The 21,970-nt window shown below is 45.3% G+C and overlaps 1 protein-coding gene across 1 annotated transcript in view; it reads right to left on the minus strand.

The window, feature by feature from the left end:
• LOC126473593 (uncharacterized) overlaps window positions 1–21,970 on the minus strand; it is a 608,171-nt gene that overhangs the window by 171,746 nt on the left and 414,455 nt on the right. Inside the window, exon 3 of the mRNA XM_050100740.1 lies at window positions 13,445–13,571. Within this exon, the coding sequence (XP_049956697.1) occupies window positions 13,445–13,571 (127 nt within the window). The remainder of the gene's footprint in view (window positions 1–13,444; window positions 13,572–21,970) is intronic.

Below are 21,970 nucleotides of genomic sequence, written 5' to 3' on the forward strand. Positions count from 1 at the left end.
CATAAATATCTGCATCCGGTTCGTCCGATTGTTAACGGTCGAAATAGTCCAGCATATAAAATAACGAAATTGTTGAACCAAATTCTGAAAAGGACTTACGTGTATAAAAATAACTATTCGGTACGTGGCAGTATGACCATGATAGGTGAAATTAAAGATACGCCAGTCACTGACACTTCCCGTTTGGTTTCGTTGGATGTTAAGAAATTATACTCCAGTGTTCCGGTTAACGAAACTATAGAAATCATTAAGAGAAATTTCCTTAAATACGGTAAAATTTCAACGCAAGAGACAATTGAATTTATTGAACTCCTACAGCTCATTAGAAGTTTTAATTATTTTACGTTTAATAACAAATTTTATATTCAGGACGATGGGTTAGCCGTGGGGTCCAGTATTTCAGGAACAATGGCGGACATTTTTATGAACGACCTTGAAGATAAAGTTCTAACTTCTGACGATAACATTATGGATAAAATTGTTTATTACAAACGTTATGTTGACGACGCTCTGTTACTTGTCGATGGTTCCCGTGAGGACATTGAGGAAATAGTAAAAAAGTTCAACGACGCACATAATAAAATAGTATTTACCGTGGAGTATGAAACTGACAATTGTTTACAGTTCCTGGACCTGAATATAAAAAAGCAGGGCAACAAACATGCGTTCTCCGTTTATAGAAAACAAACTACGACTGATGCCGTGATCCCGAATGATTCATGCCATCCGCAGGTTTATAAAGAAGCTGCTTTCCGTAGTCTCGAGCATAGGGCAGTCAATATACCTATGAGCGAAAAAGATAGGGAGACTGAAATTAATACCGTTAAGAGAATAGCGGTTACAGAATAGATATGGTTAAAAACTGTTACGGAAAAGTAATAAGCGCAAAAAGGAAAAACCTGATGGAGAGAAAGAGAAAATTGACACGATGCCATACTACGGAACAGTCTCACAAAAGATAGCAAATATTTTTAAGCCATACGATGTTAAAATAGCTTTTCAGACTAATAACCTAGTGAGGTATAGCCTTAAGCACGATATTGGCGAGAAGAGAAATAAGTTTGAAAGATCGGGAGTTTATAAGATTCAGTGCAGAACTTGTGATGCAAAATATAAAGGGCAGACAGGAAGATCATTCGCGATCCGGTATAAAGAACATAAAGATGCGTTCAGGTTAGGAAATTATGACAAATCAGCTGTCGCGAACCATATATATGAAATAGGCCCTCCCCTTAATAGCATAGAAGATAACGTGGAAATATTGCATGTAAAAAGGAAAGGGAGGAAACTTGATTTACTAGAGGAATTCGAGATAGTTATCCATGAAAAGAAACAAAGCAATATTCTAAATGCACAAGATAATTTTAAAGAAATGAGATTTTTTAGCGGGTTCTTAGAATTATTTTAGGGTAGGTATGCGACTTTAAGTTGGTAGCATGTCACTGACGGAGTTGCTAGAGGCTAACGATGGCAGACCAATGCAGTAAGGAAATAAGGCGTCCAATAGCATAACGTTACCGTCAAGCACACGGCTGTAACCACGCCACAACACCTAGGCACGTCAGTCCACAACAGCTCCCGAGCCGGCACAGTGCGACAGCATACTTGGTAGCTATGGGACGGCCATCGACTTGTGTCAACAACTTCAATGTAAGACAAGGACCCACAGTCAAATATACTTTTAATTCTGTTTTACTATATGGACTTCCCAATTGTTTGTGATGGTATTTTGTCCTTTTAGTCCGTTTAATTTCATGACATAGACTTTACAACCTGATGATGAGAGCATTGTCTCTTGAAACGCGTTGTTAAAATATATGTATAAGAATCGCGGTTGAATGCTAACAGTGATAAGCAGTATGACGACAACTGCTACCATGACTCCATAATGGATTATATTAAAAAAAAGTTAAATGATTAATTTAACAACAGGGATACTGTTCTCACTTCTTTAATTGATGTAGATGACAAAAATTAGCCGGTCGGGGTGGTCGAGCGGTTCTAGGCGCTACAGTCTGGAACCGCGTGACCACTACGGTCGCAGGGTCGAATCCTGCCTCGGGCATGGAAGTGTGTGATGTTCTTAGGTTAGTTAGGTTTACGTAGTTCTAAGTTCTAGGGGACTGATGACCTCAGAAGTTTAGTCCCATAGTGCTCAGAGCCATTTGAACCATTTTTTGAACAAAAATTATGTTAAATAAATTTTATTCAATAAAGGACATCTCCAAAAAACGAGAAGTGGCCATACGATGTACAGTTAAAATTTAGAAAGAAAATACCCTTATCAACAGCAGTAAAGTTACGTTGAGAGCGTTACTAGAATCGTACCAACATCCTCAAATTACATAGTAATGGAAGACTCGTGAAAAGTAAGTCCATTTCTCTATCACAATACGCGAAAACTTATCCAGCTCAAAATAGTTCAGACTTCAGCGAGATGATTCACAAATTAACACACGCGATACAAAGAATAGTGAGTTGTACTCTGTCTGTTCTCAGCTCCGTAAATCAAGCGGCAAAAGTTAGTCCTACTCTGGGGCACATTCAGACCTCTCGAAATATAAAGCCCCTTCAAAAGTTGGATATTGTGGCCGCCATTCACCACTATGAAACAATAACCTAGGAAGGTCTGTCTCCTCGAAGGACTCGCGTAGAAGTGTCAAGAATCGCTGCCTTGAGCTTTTCACTCAAAAGCCCGGGTCTCCACTTGACTCCCATAGTGGTCCGCTACCATCAGCTCTTTCATTGGCTGAAGGCCATCCCCACCAAAAATAAGCTCGACAGACAGGATTTGACTCTTGTTGACCGCTTCTCGGACTAAACTAATATACACTCCTGGAAAGTGAAATAAGAACACCGTGATATCATTGTCCCAGGAAGGGGAAACTTTATTGACACATTCCTGGGGTCAGATACATCACATGATCACATTGACAGAACCACAGGCACATAGACACAGGCAACAGATCATGCACAATGTCGGCACTAGTACAGTGTATATCCACCTTTCGCAGCAATGCAGGCTGCTTTCTCCCATGGAGACGATCGTAGAGATGCTGGATGTAGTCCTGTGGAACGGCTTGCCATGCCATTTCCACCTGGCGCCTCAGTTGGACCAGCGTTCGTGCTGGACGTGCAGACCGCGTGAGACGACGCTTCATCCAGTCCCAAACATGCTCAATGGGGGACAGATCCGGAGATCTTGCTGGCCAGGGTAGTTGACTTACACCTTCTAGAGCACGTTGGGTGGCACGGGATACATGCGGACGTGCATTGTCCTGTTGGAACAGCAAGTTCCCTTGCCGGTCTAGGAATGGTAGAACGATGGGTTCGATGACGGTTTGGATGTACCGTGCACTATTCAGTGTCCCCTCGATGATCACCAGTGGTGTACGGCCAGTGTAGGAGATCGCTCCCCACACCATGATGCCGGGTGTTGGCCCTGTGTGCCTCGGTCGTATGCAGTCCGGATTGTGGCGCTCACCTGCACGGCGCCAAACACGCATACGACCATCATTGGCACCAAGGCAGAAGCGACTCTCATCGCTGAAGACGACACGTCTCCATTCGTCCCTCCATTCACGCCTGTCGCGACACCACTGGAGGCGGGCTGCACGATGTTGGGGCGTGAGCGGAAAACGGCCTAACGGTGTGCGGGACCGTAGCCCAGCTTCATGGAGACGGTTGCGAATGGTCCTCGCCGATACCCCAGGAGCAACAGTGTCCCTAATTTGCTGGGAAGTGGCGGTGCGGTCCCCTACGGCACTGCGTAGAATCCTACGGTCTTGGCGTGCATCCGTGCGTCGCTGCGGTCCGGTCCAAGGTCGACGGGCACGTGCACCTTCCGCCGACCACTGGCGACAACATCGATGTACTGTGGAGACCTCACGCCCCACGTGTTGAGCAATTCGGCGGTACGTCCACCCGGCCTCCCGCATGCCCACTATACGCCCTCGCTCAAAGTCCGTCAACTGCACATACGGTTCACGTCCACGCTGTCGCGGCATGCTACCAGTGTTAAAGACTGCGATGGAGCTCCGTATGCCACGGCAAACTGGCTGACACTGACGGCGGCGGTGCACAAATGCTGCGCAGCTAGCATCATTCGACGGCCAACACCGCGGTTCCTGGTGTGTCCGCTGTGCCGTGCGTGTGATCATTGCTTGTACAGCCCTCTCGCAGTGTCCGGAGCAAGTATGGTGGGTCTGACACACCGGTGTCAATGTGTTCTTTTTTCCATTTCCAGTAGTGTATTACAACAATATATAAGTAAAGTAATACCATAAACATTCCGTTACACTGAGATTATTCACAAATACATAAAAGTTTTTTCATTAATAAATAAGCCAGAATTCTTGCATAAGAGCGCTTACGTTAGACAACAATCAGACAGACGCTAAAAATTGCTTAAACAATTATTTATGCCTACTTGACAAAAGCTTCTTGTGGCACTTTTTACAATTGTGGAGTCCGCTAACGCAGGCCACTGACCATTTTTAAATTAGTACAGTTTTTTAATAGAAGTTTCAGTCAGCATTTAAATAAAGTTACTGGAAAAGCAGTAAACAGTAAACTGTTCATGAAATAAAAACACAAGTATAACAGTGCGCGATGTCTGATGTTCCGTGAGGTACTGATGTTCCGTGGAGAATACGATGCTGTGACAAACATTTGCAGAATAAAAAAGATGTACATTTATAAAATAAATAGATGCAGATAAGTAGCTTTCAGGGATGACAGCTACAGTGCAATGCTATCGTCTGAGATTTCGTTTGTTGAAATCGGTTGAAGCGATTAAAAGTTGTTAATCCACAGATTCATTGTGAAACTGATTATTCGCTTTGAGATATTAACTTCAGTAGTTTTAAAGATATTGAGACGTTGCTGTGTCATTGAATGCACCTCAATTTTCTGAGATCGCAAATGTATTCAGATTTGCATTTTAATATTTGATGTGAGTTATTGTCGAATCTCAAAGAGCTGTAACTTGTCTGACACTCCGCCATTTCCTGGAGCATATTCTGCGCAAAAGCAATACGAGCAGCAAGTGTCCGAATTCCCAGCTCTGGGACTGACACGTGTCAGGCGATGCGCTGTCTGTCTCTACCCTGGGCCCGCTAGCGTTCCACAATGCATCAAATTCACCTTATCTACATCTACATCTCTGCCCTGCCTACCGAGGGTTCATCGAACCAACTTCACGATTCTCTATTATTCCAATCTCTATAGCGCGCGGAAAGAATGAACATCTATATCATTCCGTACCAGCTCTGATTTCCGTTATTTCATCGTGGTGCTCGTTTCTCCCTATGTAGGTTGGTGTCAACAAAATATTTTCGCATACGGAGGAGAAAGTTGGTAATTGTAATTTCGTGGGAAGGTTCCGTCGCAACAAAAAACGCATATGTTTTAATGATGTTCACCCCAAACCCTGTATCATTTTAGTAACACTTTCTCTCATATTTCGCTATAATACAAAACGTGATGCCCTTCTTTGAACTTTCTCGACGTACTCCGTCAATCCTGTCTGACAAGGATCCCACACGGCGCAGCAGTATTCTAAAAGAGGACGGACAAGCATAGTGGAGGCAGTCTCCTTAGTACATCTGTTACATTTTCTAAATGTCCTGCCAATAAAACGCAGTCTTTGGTTAGCCTTCCCCACAACATTTTCTACGTGTTCCTTCCAATTTAAGTTGTTCGTAATTGTAATTCCTAAGTATTTAGATGAATTTACAGCCTATAGATTTGACTGATTTATCGTGTAACCGAAGTTTAACGGTTTCCTTTTAGCACTCATGTGGATGACCTCACACTTTTCGTTATTTAGGGTCAAGTGACAATATTCGCACCATTCAGGTATCTTTTCTAAATCGCTTTGCAATTTCTTTTGATCTTCTAATGACTTTATTAGTAGATAAACGACAGCGTCATCTTCAAATAACTTAAGACGACTACTCAGATTGTCTCCCAAATCGTTTATATAGATAAGGAACAGTAAAGGGCCTACAGCACTGCCTTTGGGAACGCCTGAAATCACTTCTGTTTTACTCGATGACTTTATGGCAATCACTACGAACTGTGACCTATATGACAGGAAATCACAAATCCAGTCACATGACTGAGACGATATTCCATCAGCACGCAATTTCACTACAAACCGTTTGTGTGATACAGTGTCAAAAGCCTTCTGGAAATCCAGAAATACCGAATCAGTCTGAAATACCTTGTCAATAGCACGCAACGCTTCATGCGAATAAAGAGCTAGTCGTGTTTCACAAGAACGATGTTTCCTAAAACCATGTTGACTGTGTGTCAATAGACCGTTTTCTTCGAAGTAATTCATAATGTTCGAACACAATATGTGTTCCAAAATCTCATAGAAATTCTAGGCGGGCTGTTAGCTCGCCTAGGTACGCATAATGTTAAACGGCGTAGATGCTACGTTTCTGGGGCAGCTTACTTAAGGAGCCTATCGAAGTAACTGTCTCAGAGAACCTAATAAAGCAGGACAGAGATATCAATTTAAACAATGGTTGGGGAACGGCGTTCAGTTTATTCACATGTCGCCGGCTGCCTCAACCACCAGGGCCGGGCAACGCTGAAAGGATGTGCGTTTCGCGGAATAACACTGCTGGCTCCGAACTCGACTATAAATAAGGGCTAGATGCAAACAATATTTGAGTCCGTTTGGAGTCCAGCAGCCAGTACGCAAATAACACAGAGCACAGCGTCTGCATATAGGGCTGATTCTGTCGTCTACATATACATCAACATCTACATAGATACTCTTCAAGTCACCGCACGGTGCGTGGTGGAGGGCATCCCGTTCCACTACTAGTCACTTCTTTTCCTGTTCCACTCTCAAACACAGCGAGGGAAAAATGACTATCTACATGCTTCCGTATGAGACCTAATTTTTCGTAACTTACGTTCGAGGTCCTTACGCGCAATGTATCTCGGAGGCAATAGAATCGTCCGGCAGTCACTTTCAGATGTCGATTCTCTAAATTTTCTCAATAATGTTTTTCGAAAAGAACGTCTCCTCCCTTGCAGGGGTTCCTATTTGAGTTCCCGAAGCATCTCCGTAACACTTACGTCTTCTTCGAATCTGCCGGAAAAAAATCTGGCAGCCTGATTCTGAATTCCTTCGATGTTCTCCTTCAATCCGACCTGGTACGGATCCCAAACACTCGAGCAGCACTCAAGAACAGGTCGTACCAGCGTCCTACATCCGGCCTCCTTTATAGGTGAACCACTCTTTCCTAAAATTCTCCCAATAACCGGAAGTCTACCATTCGCTTTCCCTACCACAGTTCTCACGCGCTCGTTCCATTTCACATCGCTTTGCCACGTTACGCCCAAATATTTAAACGACTTGACTGTGTCAAACAGGACACTATCAATTACACTAGTAATTACAGGTTTGATCTTCCTACTCATCCGCATCAACTTGACTTTTTCCACATTTAGAGCCAGGTGCCATTCATCACACCGACTGGAAATTTTGTCTAAGTCGCCTTCTATCTTCCTACAGCCACTCAACTTCGATGCCTTCCTTGACACTACGGCGTAATCAGCAAACAATCCCAGACTGGTGCCCATCCTGTCCGCCAAATCATTTATATATACAGAGGACAAGAAACAAGATTGGTCGTATCACACTTCCCTGGCCCCTCCTGACGATACTTCAGTCTCTGACGAGCACTAGCCGTCGAGGACAACATACTGGGTTCTTTACTTAAGAAGTCTTCGAACCAATCACATATCTGTGTACTTTTTCGATATGCTCGTACCTTCCTCAACAACCTGCTATAGGGCACCGTGCCAAATGCTTTCCAGAGATCTAGAAACATGGAATCTGCCTGTTGCCCTTCATCCATTGTCCTTCATCCATAGTTCGCGGTGTATCCTGAGTGAAAACGGCAAGCTGAGTTTCGCACGAGCGATGCTTTATGAAACTTTGCTAAGTCGTGGACATAAGCTTCTCAGTCTCAAAAAGTATTAGGTAAAATGGAATCAATTAGACGTCTGAACACCCGAAAACACACGGTAAGAGGCATTTGAAACATTTCGTGTATGTGATAAGCTGGTACGTTGTTAATGTCTGCTTGCCATGCTTGATGTACAATAGAGCTGAAGAAAATGGAACCTGATGTACGGATAAGGCGTTTGTGGACCACTGCCGATATAACAAACACTATCAGATCACACAGTGAAGGCTTTCATTACCGGATGTCGTAGTTGCTGATGAATCTTCCGGGCTACATCGCTGTGGTCCGAGAAAGTTTTCGGTTAGTGATGTTTCGTCCAGACTGCGCTGGACATCTTCGGAATTGCTCCAAGCGACACTGAGTCTTGCCGACTGTCAGGAACGGATAAGTTCCTTCGAGCACGGCTGTACAGCCCAGAAGACTCATCACCAACTACCAGATCACTTGTATGGGAACATCTATTAGTGGACATTAATGTCATGTGTGTCAACGCTTCGCCTTGAACTCAGTTGGGTACACTTTCAGTGAGGCGTCTGAATCATTCCTCCTCAGCAGCCGAAACGAGAGAACGCAGTGACGTGTCTCTGCGGCGAAGCCGACATTCTGACCAGTCAGGACTCTGGGCAGACGTCCACTGTGCACTGACGTCGCTCTATACGCCACCTGGAGCGCCTCTTAACATTGACTACAGAAACCTGTGGCTTGTGAGAACCCTCGAGTATTGCACTCCATTGTTTTTAACTCCTTACGCACGGTCATTGTGGTAGCTGAACAGCTGATAGCAGTTTGGAATTCATGGCTGATTCCTTCCGCTGATTTCGTGCTACTTTTTGCAGCCGCCTTCTACAATGTTCGACGGTCCGTGTCCGTGTGTACGTGAGGTCTGCCCGTTGTTGGTTTGGCTGCGGTTCCACTTCATAATCACATCACCGACAGTCGACTAGGGCAGCTTTAGAAGGGTTTATGTGTGCTTTATGGATCTGTTAGTCAGGCGATATCCAGCGAGTAGTTAGCGTTCGAAGCCCCGGAACTCTGCTGACCGACCCATTCTGCTCTTGCTGCGTCTCTACTAACAATACCCGCTGCCTGAATGAGATTTTCACTCTGCAGCGGAATGTGCGCTGATATGAAACTTTCTGGCAGATTAAAACTGTGTGCCGGACCGAGACTCGAACTCGGGACTTTTGCCTTTCGCGGGCAAGTGCTCTACCAACTGAGCTACCTAAGCACGACTCACGTCCCGTCCTCACAGCTTTTGTTTGAAAAAATACTGTAGGCTGAAGAACAGCGTACTAAGCTGCTGCCAGCCCGCCCCCTTCGGGAGGAATCGAAATTCAATAAAGGAAAAAAAAAGAGATGAACAGTACCTAGCCCTAAATGGTAGCTGACCGTAAGTGTGGAAAAATATAAGTTGATGTGGATAAGTGGAAGATAAAACCTGTAATGTTCGGATACAGTATTAAGTCCTACTTGACACAATCAAGTTGTTTAAATACATGGGTGTAACGTTGCAAAATGATATGAGGTGGAATGTTCATTTGAAAACTGTCATAGCGAAGGCGAATGGTCGACTTCGGTTTATTGAGAGAATTTTAGGAAGGAATGGTTTACCTGTAAAGGAGATTGCATATAGGACACTGGTGTGACCTGTTCTTGAGTACTGATCGAGTGTTTGGGATCCATACCAGGTTGGATTGAAGAAAGACATTGAAGCAATTCGTAGGCAGGCTGGTAGGTTTGTTACAGGTTGATACGAACAACACATAAGTCTTACGGAGATGCTTTGGGAACTGAGATGGAAATCTCTGGAGGGAAAGTGACATTGTTTTCAAGAAACACTATAGGTATAATTTAGAGAACCGGCATTTGATGCTGACTACCAAACAATTCTAGTGCCGCCAACATACATTGCGGATAAGGACCACGAAAATAAAATACGAGAAATTAGGGCTTATAAAGAGGCGCACAGACAGTGTCGTTTTTCCCTCGCTCTATTTTTGTGAGTGGAACAGGAGGGGAAATGAGAAGTAGGGGAACAGGGTACCCTCCGCCATGCATCTAACGGTGACTTGCGGAGTATCTACACTCCTGGAAATTGAAATAAGAACACCGTGAATTCATTGTCCCAGGAAGGGGAAACTTTATTGACACATTCCTGGGGTCAGATACATCACATGATCACACTGACAGAACCACAGGCACATAGACACAGGCAACAGAGCATGCACAATGTCGGCACTAGTACAGTGTATATCCACCTTTCGCAGCAATGCAGGCTGCTATTCTCCCATGGAGACGATCGTAGAGATGCTGGATGTAGTCCTGTGGAACGGCTTGCCATGCCATTTCTACCTGGCGCTTCAGTTGGACCAGCGTTCGTGCTGGACGTGCAGACCGCGTGAGACGACGCTTCATCCAGTCCCAAACATGCTCAATGGGGGACAGATCCGGAGATCTTGCTGGCCAGGGTAGTTGACTTACACCTTCTAGAGCACGTTGGGTGGCACGGGATACATGTGGACGTGCATTGTCCTGTTGGAACAGCAAGTTCCCTTGCCGGTCTAGGAATGGTAGAACGATGGGTTCGATGACGGTTTGGATGTACCGTGCACTATTCAATGTCCCCTCGACGATCACCAGTGGTGTACGGCCAGTGTAGGAGATCGCTCCCCACACCATGATGCCGAGTGTTGGCCCTGTGTGCCTCGGTCGTATGCAGTCCTGATTGTGGCGCTCACCTGCACGGCGCCAAACACGCATACGACCATCATTGGCACCAAGGCAGAAGCGACTCTCATCGCTGAAGACGACACGTCTCCATTCGTCCCTCCATTCACGCCTGTCGCGACACCACTGGAGGCGGGCTGCACGATGTTGGGGCGTGAGCGGAAGACGGCGTAACGGTGTGCGGGACCGTAGCCCAGCTTCATGGAGACGGTTGCGAATGGTCCTCGCCGATACCCCAGGAGCAACAGTGTCCCTAATTTGCTGGGAAGTGGCGGTGCGGTCCCCTACGGCACTGCGTAGGATCCTACGGTCTTGGCGTGCATCCGTGCGTCGCTGCGGTCCGGTCCCAGGTCGACGGGCACGTGCACCTTCCGCCGACCACTGGCGACAACATCGATGTACTGTGGAGACCTCACGCCCCACGTGTTGAGCAATTCGGCGGTACGTCCACCCGGCCTCCCGCATGCCCACTATACGCCCTCGCTCAAAGTCCGTCAACTGCACATACGGTTCACGTCCACGCTGTCGCGGCATGCTACCAGTGTTAAAGACTGCGATGGAGCTCCGTATGCCACGGCAAACTGGCTGACACTGACGGCGGCGGTGCACAAATGCTGCGCAGCTAGCGCCATTCGACGGCCAACACCGCGGTTCCTGGTGTGTCCGCTGTGCCGTGCGTGTGATCATTGCTTGTACAGCCCTCTCGCAGTGTCCGGAGCAAGTATGGTGGGTCTGACACAACGGTGTCAATGTGTTCTTTTTTCCATTTCCAGGAGTGTATGTAGATGTAGATTCCATATCCCTGCAATAAATATATTTTATATCATTACTTTTGTACACACTAATCCTGAGGTAACGGAAGAAAAGCATTTCAAACCTACATACAGCACTAGATACAAAGATAAGTAATTAATTAAATTCTTCCTGATTGACAGACGATCACGTCAGACGGCATAAAGGCACGCTCTCGCCAGATCTACACTGAGGAGCCAAAGACACTGGTGCACTTTCCTAATATCGTGTAGCGTACCCGCGAGCACGCAGAAGTGACGTAACGCGACGTGGCATGGACTCGACTAATGTCTGATGTAGCACTGGAGGGAATTGACACCATGAATCCTGCAGGGCTGTCCATAAATCCGTAAGAGTACGACGGGTTGGAGATCTCTTCTGAACAGCACATTGTGAGGCATCCCATATATGATCAATAACGTCCATCTCCGGGGAGTTCGGTGGCCAGCGGAAGTGTTTCGAGTGTTTCTGGAGCCACTCTGTAGCGATTCTGGAAGTGTGGAGCGTCGCATTGCCCTGCTGGAATTTCCCAAGTCCGTCGGAATGCACAATGGACACGAATGGATGCAGGTGATCAGACAGGATGCTTACGTACGTGTCCCCTGCCAGTGCCATATCACTCCAAATGCACATGCGCCACACCTTTACAGAGCCTCCACCAGCTTGAACGGTCACCTGCTGATATGCGGGGTCCATGGATTCATGAGGTTGTCTCCATACCGCCCGCATCTCGTGGTCGTGCGGTAGCGTTCTCGCTTCCCACGCCCGGGTTCCCGGGTTCGATTCCCGGCGGGGTCAGGGATTTTCTCTGCCTCGTGATGGCTGGGTGTTGTGTGCTGTCCTTAGGTAAGTTAGGTTTAAGTAGTTCTAAGTTCTAGGGGACTGATGACCATAGATGTTAAGTCCCATAGTGCTCAGAGCCATTTGAACCATTTGTCTCCATACCCGTACACGTCCGTCCGCTCGATACACTTGAAATGAGACTCGTCCGACGAGGCAACATGTTTCCAGTCATCAACAATCCAATGTCGGTGTTGACGGGCCCAGGCGAGACGTAAAACTTTGTGTCGTGCATTCAACAAGGGCATACGAGTGGGCCTCCGGCTCCGAAAGTCCACATCGATGATGCTTCGCTGAATGTTTCGCACGCTGACGCTCATTGGTGGCCCAGTATTGAAATCTGCAGCAATTTGCGGAAGGGTTGAACTCCTGTCACGTTGAACGATTCTCTCCAGTCGTCGTCGGTTCCGTTCTTGCAGGATCTTTTTCTGGCCGTTGTGATGTCGGAGATTTGATGTTTTAACGGATTTATGATATTCACGGTATACTCCTGAAATTGGAAAAAACGACATTTTGTCTATGGAGTGCGTGATTGATTCTCTTGTAAATTTTTTTTGTTTATTTATAGACACAATCACATGTTTATGACACAGTCGTAACCAGTTTTGGCCATACAATGACTGTCTTCAGATGCTGCCTCCACCAGCATACACTGAACACAGGTTCATGCGTTGACAACGCCTTTAGCATCTGAAGATGGTCATTGTGTGGCCGAAACCAGTTATGACTGTGTCATAAACATTTTATTATGTCTATAAATAAACAAAAAAAATTTACTCGTGAAATTGTCGTACGGGAAAATTCCCACTTCATCGCTACCTCGGAGGTGCTGTGTCCCATCGCTCGTGCGACGACTATGACACCACGTTCAAACTACCTTAGATCTCGATAACCTGCCATTGTAGCAGCAGTAACCGATCTAACAACTGCGCCAGACACTTGTTATCTTATATAGGCGCTGCCAACCGCAGCGCCGTATTATGCTTGCTTACGTATCTCTGTATTTGAATACGCTTGCCTATACCAGTTTCTTTTGAGATTCAGAGTAGATAAACGAAGACAGCGAAGCGCGGGCAGCGGGGGGTACTCACCGGAGAAGTTGATGGTGGCGTCGTAGGCGCTCATGATGACGGAGGCGCCGGTCGTCTCGACGCCCAGCTCCCGCAGCTCGTCGCCGAACAGCAGCCCGAAGGACGGCTCGATGGAGCGTGTCGCCAGCTGCGAGCATAGAACACAAAAAAATGGAATTCGAATCGGGAACAGCTGCCAACATGACTAACGTAGAAGTAAATATCCTCGGAGTAGTGAAGCAACTCAAATCACTTAATAAAAGCAAGTCTTCTGGTCCAGTCTGTATACCAATTAGGTACAATCGTTCGCTCGACGAAAGATTCGTACCCAAAGTCTGGAAAGTTGCACAGGTCACACCAATATTCAAAAAAGGTAGTAGGAGTAATCCATTAAATTACAAGCCCATATCAAAAATGGTTCAAATGGCTCTGAGCACTATGGGACTTAACTTCTGAGGTCATCAGTCCCCTAGACTTAGAAAAACCTAACTAACCTAAGGACGTCACACACATCCATGCCCGAGGCAGGATTCGAACATGCGACCGTAGCGGTCCCCCATGAACCATGGACCTTGCCGCTGGTGGGGAGGCTTGCGTGCCTCAGCGATACAGATAGCCGTACCGTAGGTGCAACCACAACGGAGGGGTATCTGTTGAGAGGCCGGACAAACGTGTGGTTCCTGAAGAGGGGCAGCAGACTTTTCAGTAGTTGCAGGGACAACAGTCTGGATGATTGACTGATCTGGCCTTGTAACAATAACCAAAACGGCCTTGCTGTGCTGGTACTGCGAACGGCTGAAAGCAAGGGGAAACTACAGCCCTAATTTTTCCCGAGGGCATGCAGCTTTACTGAATGGTTAAATGATGATGGCGTCCTCTTGGGTAAAATATTTCGGAGGTAAAATAGTCCCCCATTCGGATCTCCCGGCGGGGACTACTCAAAAGGACGTTGTTATCAGGAGAAAGAAAACTGGCGTTCTACGGATCGGAGCGTGGAATGTCTTATCCTTTAATCGAGCAGGTAGGTTAGAAAATTTAAAAAGGGAAATGGATAGGTTAAAGTTAGATATAGTGGGAATTAGTGAAGTTCCGTGGCAGGAGGAACAAGACTTTTGGTCAGGTGAATATAGAGTTATAAATACAAAATCAAATAGGGGTAATGCAGGAGTAGGTTTAATAATGAACAAAAAAATGGGAGTGCGGGTAAGCTACTACAAACAGCATAGTGAACTGATTATTGTGGCCAAGATAGACACAAAGCCCATGCCTACTACAGTGGTACAAGTTTATATGCCAACTAGCTCTGCAGATGATGAAGAAATTGATGAAATGTATGATGAGATAAAAGAAATTATTCAGATAGTGAAGGGAGACGAAAATTTAATAGTCATAGGTGACTGGAATTCGAATGTAGGAAAAGGGAGAGAAGCAAACATAGTAGGTTGATATGGATTGGTTTAAGAAATAAAAGAGGAAGCCGTCTGTTGAAATTTTGCACAGTGCATAGCTTAATCATAGCTAACACTTGGTTCAAGAATGATAAAAGAAGGTTGTATACATGGAAGAATCCCGCAGATACTAAAAGGTATCAGATAGATTATATAATGGTAAGGCAGAGCTTTAGGAACCACGTTTTAAATTGTAATACATTTCCAGGGGCAGATGTGGACTCTGACCACAATCTATTGGTTATGAACTGCAGATTAAAATTGAAGAAACTGCAAAAAGGTGGGATTTAAAGGAGATGAGACGTGGATAAACTGACTAAACCAGAGGTTGTACAGAGTTTCAGGGAGAGCATAAGGGAACAATTGACGGCAGTGGGGGAAAGAAGTACAGTAGAAGAAGAATGGGTAGCTCTGAGGGATGAAGTAGTGAAGGCAGCAGAGGATCAAGTAGGTAAAAAGATGAGGGCTAGTAGAAATCCTTGGGTAACAGAAGAAATATTGAATTTAATTGATGAAAGGAGGAAACATAAAAACCCAGTAAATGGAGCAGACAAAAAGGAATACAAACGTCTCAAAAATGAGATCGACAGGAAGTGCAAAATAGCTAAGTGGTAAGATAGATACTGCCTACAGGAAAATTAAAGAGACCTTTGGAAAAAAGAGAACCACTTGTATGAATATCAAGAGCTGAGATGGAAACCCAGTCCTAAGCAAAGAAGGGAAAGCAGAAAGGTGGAAGGAGTATATAGAGGGTCTATACAAGGGCGATGTACTTGAGGACAATATTATGGAAATGGAAGAGGATGTAGATGAAATGGGAGATACGATACTGCGTGAAGAGTTTGACAGAGCACTGAAAGACCTGAGCCGAAACAAGGCCCCGGGAGTAGACAACATTCCATTAGAATGTAAACTTTCACGGCCGGAAATATCATGTCCATTATAATTATCCGGGCTGTTATGCCGTGGTCTGTTGATGAATTCTGAGGTGATTCCCAACGTTTCGTTTCCGACTGCGGGAGGCATCTTCAAGGGGGTCCGTAGCTTGATGGAAGGTCCAACACACACAGTAGCGAGCCAGTGTGTGTGTTGGACCTTCCATCAAGCTACGGACCCCCTTGAAGATGTCTGCCGCAGTCGGAGACGAAACGTTGCGAATCACCTCAGAATTCATCAACCGACCACGGCATAACAGCCCGGATAATTATAATGGACATGATTCCATTAGAACTACTGACGGCCTTGGGAGAGCCAGTCCTGACAAAACTCTACCATCTGGTGAGCAGGATGTATGAGATAGGCGAAGTACCCTCAGATTTCAAGAAGAATATAATAATTCCAATCCCAAAGAAAGCAGGAGTTGACAGATGTGAAAATTACCGAACTATCAGTTTAATAAGTCACAGCTGCAAAATACTAACGTGAATTCTTTACAGACGAATGGAAAAGCTGGTAGAAGCCGACCTCGGGGAAGATCAGTTTGGATTCCGTAGAAATATTGGAACACGTGAGGCAATACTATTGTAAACCCTTTGGAATAGTGTTATTTCCGCAGAGTGTGAGAGCCGTAAGTTGCCTCTGATGTGATCCGACGTATTTTTGTATTTTTGTGCGAACAATGTAATTTGGGCCTTGTTAACGTGAAAAATCAAAAGACCATATGATATACTAAAATGTATGAAAATGTATTTACGTAAAAATAAAAATTCTGCAACAACAATCTTCAAATTTATTTAGTCCAGTCTATTCGAGAGGACCTATAATGTGAGATTATTAGCTTCAAGAATCAGACCCCTTGACAAGAAGAACTGGAGCAAACTCATCATGACAAGCTAAGTAAACTAGAAAGTTTATTGTAATCTACGCTCCTCACATATCTTGATCAAGTACTTTGCTTATTAATGTGGACAATAGTTGGAAGTAGGAAGGAGGGGTAGATTAGAATTGGGAACTATTGAACAGGCAGTGTGAGAAATATATTGCGATAAATATAAATTTGTGGCATAAACATGTAATTTAGAGATAAGACAAAAAAATTCAAATGAAGTTTTATAAAGTAACACTGCGCCCTCCACTACTCTACGAATAGATATGTCTTACCTCTGGATACTATCGAACTAACTCTCGATATACCCTGCCTGAGTGGAGCCGTGTGTCTTCCTCTATCCGCATTTGGCGGATGAATGCTCGCTTGGGTGCTATTTGCGTGACGTAACACGGGAGCATAATATGCCGGTGTTGTGTGCGTCTGGCCATACAGCTGTGTTACTCCTCTCTCTGTATGGCTGTGTACTGTATTCACCAAGCAGACACGGTACTAATCATATGCATATCCAAGCTTGTAGCGAACTTCATGCAAATTTGGCGTTTGTAGCACGCTGCCTTCATGGTGTTGCAATTTTGATGGACGGCGATGTTGCAGATGGCTGTAATTAAACTGAGGGTGTTCCGAGTGCTGTAGTGCGGCTGTATACACCTTAGGACGCTGAAACATCGTGGGTATGGTAATTAATCGGTGCGATCGTGGATTATGTTGAAAAAATAGTAGTTCCACTTTCTGCGACAATGTGAAAATAATGCTCTGTAAGCAGTCAGAATTGAAATGTTTCCCGTTTTGACGTCAGTATGCTGTTTGTCACTTGGCGAGGCATGTTGATTTCTTTTGTGAGGTGACTGCTGGTGTAAAGGTTTAAGAAGTTGCTTATAGGTCGCTTGTTGGCCCGATTCTTGAGTATTGTTCATCAGTCTCGGATCCCTACCAGGTAGGACTGATGGAGAAGATCCAAAGAAGAGCGCCGCGTTTCGTCACGGGATCGTTTGGCTGGCGATGGAGTGTTACAGAGATGCTAAATACATTCCACTGGCAGACGCTACAAGAGAGGCGTTGCGCACCACGGTGAGATTTACTATTGAAATTTCGGGACAGCACTTTTCAGGACGAGTCGTACAAAATATTAATTCCCCCCACGAACATCTCACGTATTGACCACGAGGAGAAAATTCGAGAAATTAGAGCCAATACAGAGGCTTACCAACAATCATTCTTCAGAAGCACTATTCGCGATTGGAACAGGGTTGGAGGGATCAGATAGTGGTACCGAAAGAACCCTCTGCCACACACCATTAGGTGACCTGCGGAGTATGATGTAGATGTAGAAGAAGATTGAAACTTTCCGTACGTTACGAAACGCAGTGCATATTGAGAAGAAAGACCGTGCACTGCTGATAAGAGTTGTTTTATCGGAAAGGCAGCAGAAGCAGCGCTGCATTGCGGGAATATCACCTACAGAAACAACTGTGAAGAGTCCCCAAGTCAATAAATATAGGGTCAAGAAATTTGAAGAAACAGTTGAGTTATATGGTGCAGCAGGGAGTGGGAGGCGGCTTATTTCCATCGCAGTTGTTTATGAAGTTACTGTATGTATAATTTTCTGTGCAGCACACGACCCAAGTTCTGCAGCCAGTGCTCAAGCTGTGTTACGGGTTGTCTCTACCCCAGCCAACAGTTCAAAAGATTTTGCGGCAACTTTTACGCTGGTATCCGTAAAAGTCTGAGAATGCGCACCAAATGAAAGCCCAGATAGGCTACAAGGTCGTGACTTTGTCCTTTGTTTTTTGACACGCATGGAAATGGATGACATGTGGCTGGAGAATATTCTTTGGGCAGATGAGGCACATTTTATTCTGTGCAAATGCAAAGAACAATCGAATGTGGTGTTCTAATACGCTACATATTGTGCAGCAACATCCACTGCACGCAGCTTATGTGACAGTGTGGTCTAATTTCAAAAGCTCCTTCATTCTCAGTCCATTTTTCTTCGAGGAGATGAAACTTCGCGGGCGTGTCAGGCGTACAGTGAGGTCTGCATGTTATAAGGGCCTCATTGTGTAATACTCGATTCCAGCTTTGCAAGAACGCAACTGTGTCCACACCACTACTTTCATGCAAGAGGAAGCGACGTCTCGTGTCTCTTGCCAGGTGAAAGATTTGCTTTGAGAAACCTTCCGTAACAACCGTATGATCTCTAGTCACTTTCAAGATTTGTGGCCTTTCAGATACCCCGGCCTAAATCTACATGACTTCTGGTTGTGGGGATATCTGAAAAATCGTGCCTTTCAGGGATGTTTCCAGACTCTTCCTTATCTCAATGATAGCACGCAACCACCACACATTGCTGTGATTATACTGCGAGCAACCATCGACCATACTGTCTTACGGATGCAGAATTTTTCTGAGTCGGGAGACCATGGTGAACACATGTTGTAACTTGTGACTATATCCTATAAACGTGCCAGAACCACCTTTATAAAATGTTCGATTGCTCCTCCCCTTTACCTGCACCCACACCACATTATGACTGCTTACAACGCCATATTTTCAACTGGTGGCACAAAGTGGAACTATTATTTTTTCAGCATACTCCGCGACCGGAGTGATTAATGAAAATACCTACAATGCTTCAGCGTCTTGCGATGTATACGCCCGCACTACAGTACTCTGAATACCGTCAGTTTAATTATAAGCACGTGCTACTTCCGCACTTAATCGTGGACACTGGCATGAAACTTAACCAGAACACAATCCTGTTGTTCTGTTCTTTATTTCATCAGCTGATCTGTTTCCTTCTCCTCCTTTTAATCTTAACGTGCATAAATGTGAGCTAATGTTTTAAGGCTTAGTAATTTACAGGTAATGCATCAGACTCGCTATATTAAAAATATACAAGTTGTGGATGTTGCTCTTTTAATTGTGGCATTTTAAGGTCGTGCTATTAGTGTCAGTCGCACAGAAACTGATGTCAAAGGAGAAATACAATAATGAAACACACTCATAAATACCAAAGTATGATATAATTTACAGCACTTTAAGGTCATGAAGTAACAGAGCAATTCCTAATATTTCTTGTATATCCGAAAATGGATATATGTAATGAGACAACGCTGTGATGTGCACGTTCTTCAAAGCAGAATTATTTGTTTTCCTTAGTTGCTGGGCAAAGATGCAGTAGGAACTAAATTTTGTCATTAATTGTGCCGTATCTATCTTCCTACAAAGCGTTTATCTTTCTTATGATTGATGGCGACCATGTATTAAAACTGCGAACGTTTGGTTCATTCAATTGGCGCAATTTCACAATACGTCTGTTAGATGCAGTCAGATAAGACAAGGCCAAACTGCCATCGATTTCTCTATCCAGCTGTGGGCACTCTATTCAAAAGTGGCCACGACCGCTAGGAAAGCCGCCGCCTACTTCAGATTTTTGCATTGTGTCTCCCAGCCATTAAAATCACATCAGAGTTACTCCGCCAAATTTTATCTGGGATCACATAAGCGCCTAGTTTCAGGAGATTGAGCTCTGCCTGACAAAAAATCTGCAGCACCCACAAGAGATGGTCGAATGCGAATGTAACTTCGTGGACGTACTTGGAGGATACGTAAATGATTAGTGTTGGAGTTCTCTGTGACAGGAGAACGGCTACCAGAGTGCATTAGTGTTTAATGTTGTTACCAGACCTGGTAGGGTACACAAAGGGCGTGAACAACGTCAGGTTTTCAGTGCCTTCTGTGAGGTACCGGGGGGGGGGTTATAATTAAATTTTCTCTATTTAACACGCTACAACATGGAAACTAATTAGCGTACGAGTACCAAACTTGTATTGGGTGTATGATTTCCATCCGTCACAGCGCCATCGTCCAGTTCCAAATATGGACACCAGGTGCCGTGATCAGCCATCGTGATTCATATACTCACCCACCTGACCAGTCGCAGTGCACTTGTTGACGTGTCAACATGAGCTTGGACAAAAGGAGCAGGGCATTATTGGTGAAGCTCTATTATGAAAACAACAGTAATGCAGCAGCTGCAATTCGACAATATCGCCGGCCAGAAGAATTATGGAGGGGTCTTCTTCCTCCACTTTCTGTGCCGAGTATGATGAAGAAGTTCGAATCAACTGGAGAACTGGGCGTCGCTCCGGGAAGAGGTAGACGACCGGTTTCACCGCAGGTGGTTGATGAAATCTCTCTCGCTGTGGCAAATCCCGATCGTATGGCAGTGAGCGTGCCGTGTCACGACAGTTGAACATCCCGTGGTCCTCTGTGCGGAAGGTGCTTCAAACCGTTCTCAAATGGTATCAGTACAAGATCGACATCTTACAGCAGCTTGCATCACAGGACGCACAACGGCGTGTTGACTTCGCGTTCCACTTGATTGAAGTTGACGAGGGCTGGCCCTGAACCATCCTACGGACAGACAAAGCTCATTTTTGTCTGATGGGTGAGGTGAACACACAGAATTGTCGAGTGTGGTGATCTTCACCTCCAGTCACTGTGCATGAAGTGTGGTGAACGTGTCACTGTATGGTGTGGCTTGACGGCGACGTTCATCATTGGCCCATTCTTTTTGAACAGGATGGCGCTCAAGGACGAAGATGTGCAGTGTGACGGGCCAGCGTTACTGCGATATGCTTCGCAAGCATGTCATACCCGTCCTACAGGAGAGAGACGCACTAGGGTTAATAGTTTTCGTGCAAGATGGACTCCCACCGCACATCGCTCGTGAAGTTCACCTGCTTCTCCGAATCACGTTTGGAAACGATCGAATTATCGGCCGATCGTTTCCAAATGCTTGCCCGGCACGATCACCTGGTCTCACTCCCTGTGCTGTCTGGCTGTGGGGCTACCTGAAGGACAGGATTTACCATAGCAACATTCACACATGTGCTGATCTGAAATACAGCATATCAAAAGAGGTAGCCAGTATACCTACGGACGTGCTTCGTTCTGCTGTGCAGAATGTTCAAAAATGTCCAAATGGCTCTGAGTACTATGGGACTTAACATCTGAGGTCATCAGTCCCCTAGAACTTAGAACTACTTAAACCTAACTAAGCTAAGGACAGGACACACATCCATGTCCGAGGCAGGATTCGAACCTGCGACCGCAGCAGCAGTGCGGCTCCGGACTGAAGCGCCTAGAACCGCTCGACCATAGCGGCCGGCTTGTGCAGAATGAAATCGTTCGTATTCAGACTCTTCTGGACACTGATGGACGCCATGCTAAGACCCCACCCTTTTGTAGCAGTAATGGTACCGGTGT

Source organism: Schistocerca serialis, chromosome 4 (assembly GCF_023864345.2).
Source record: "Schistocerca serialis cubense isolate TAMUIC-IGC-003099 chromosome 4, iqSchSeri2.2, whole genome shotgun sequence".
NCBI classification, from domain to species: domain Eukaryota; kingdom Metazoa; phylum Arthropoda; class Insecta; order Orthoptera; family Acrididae; genus Schistocerca; species Schistocerca serialis.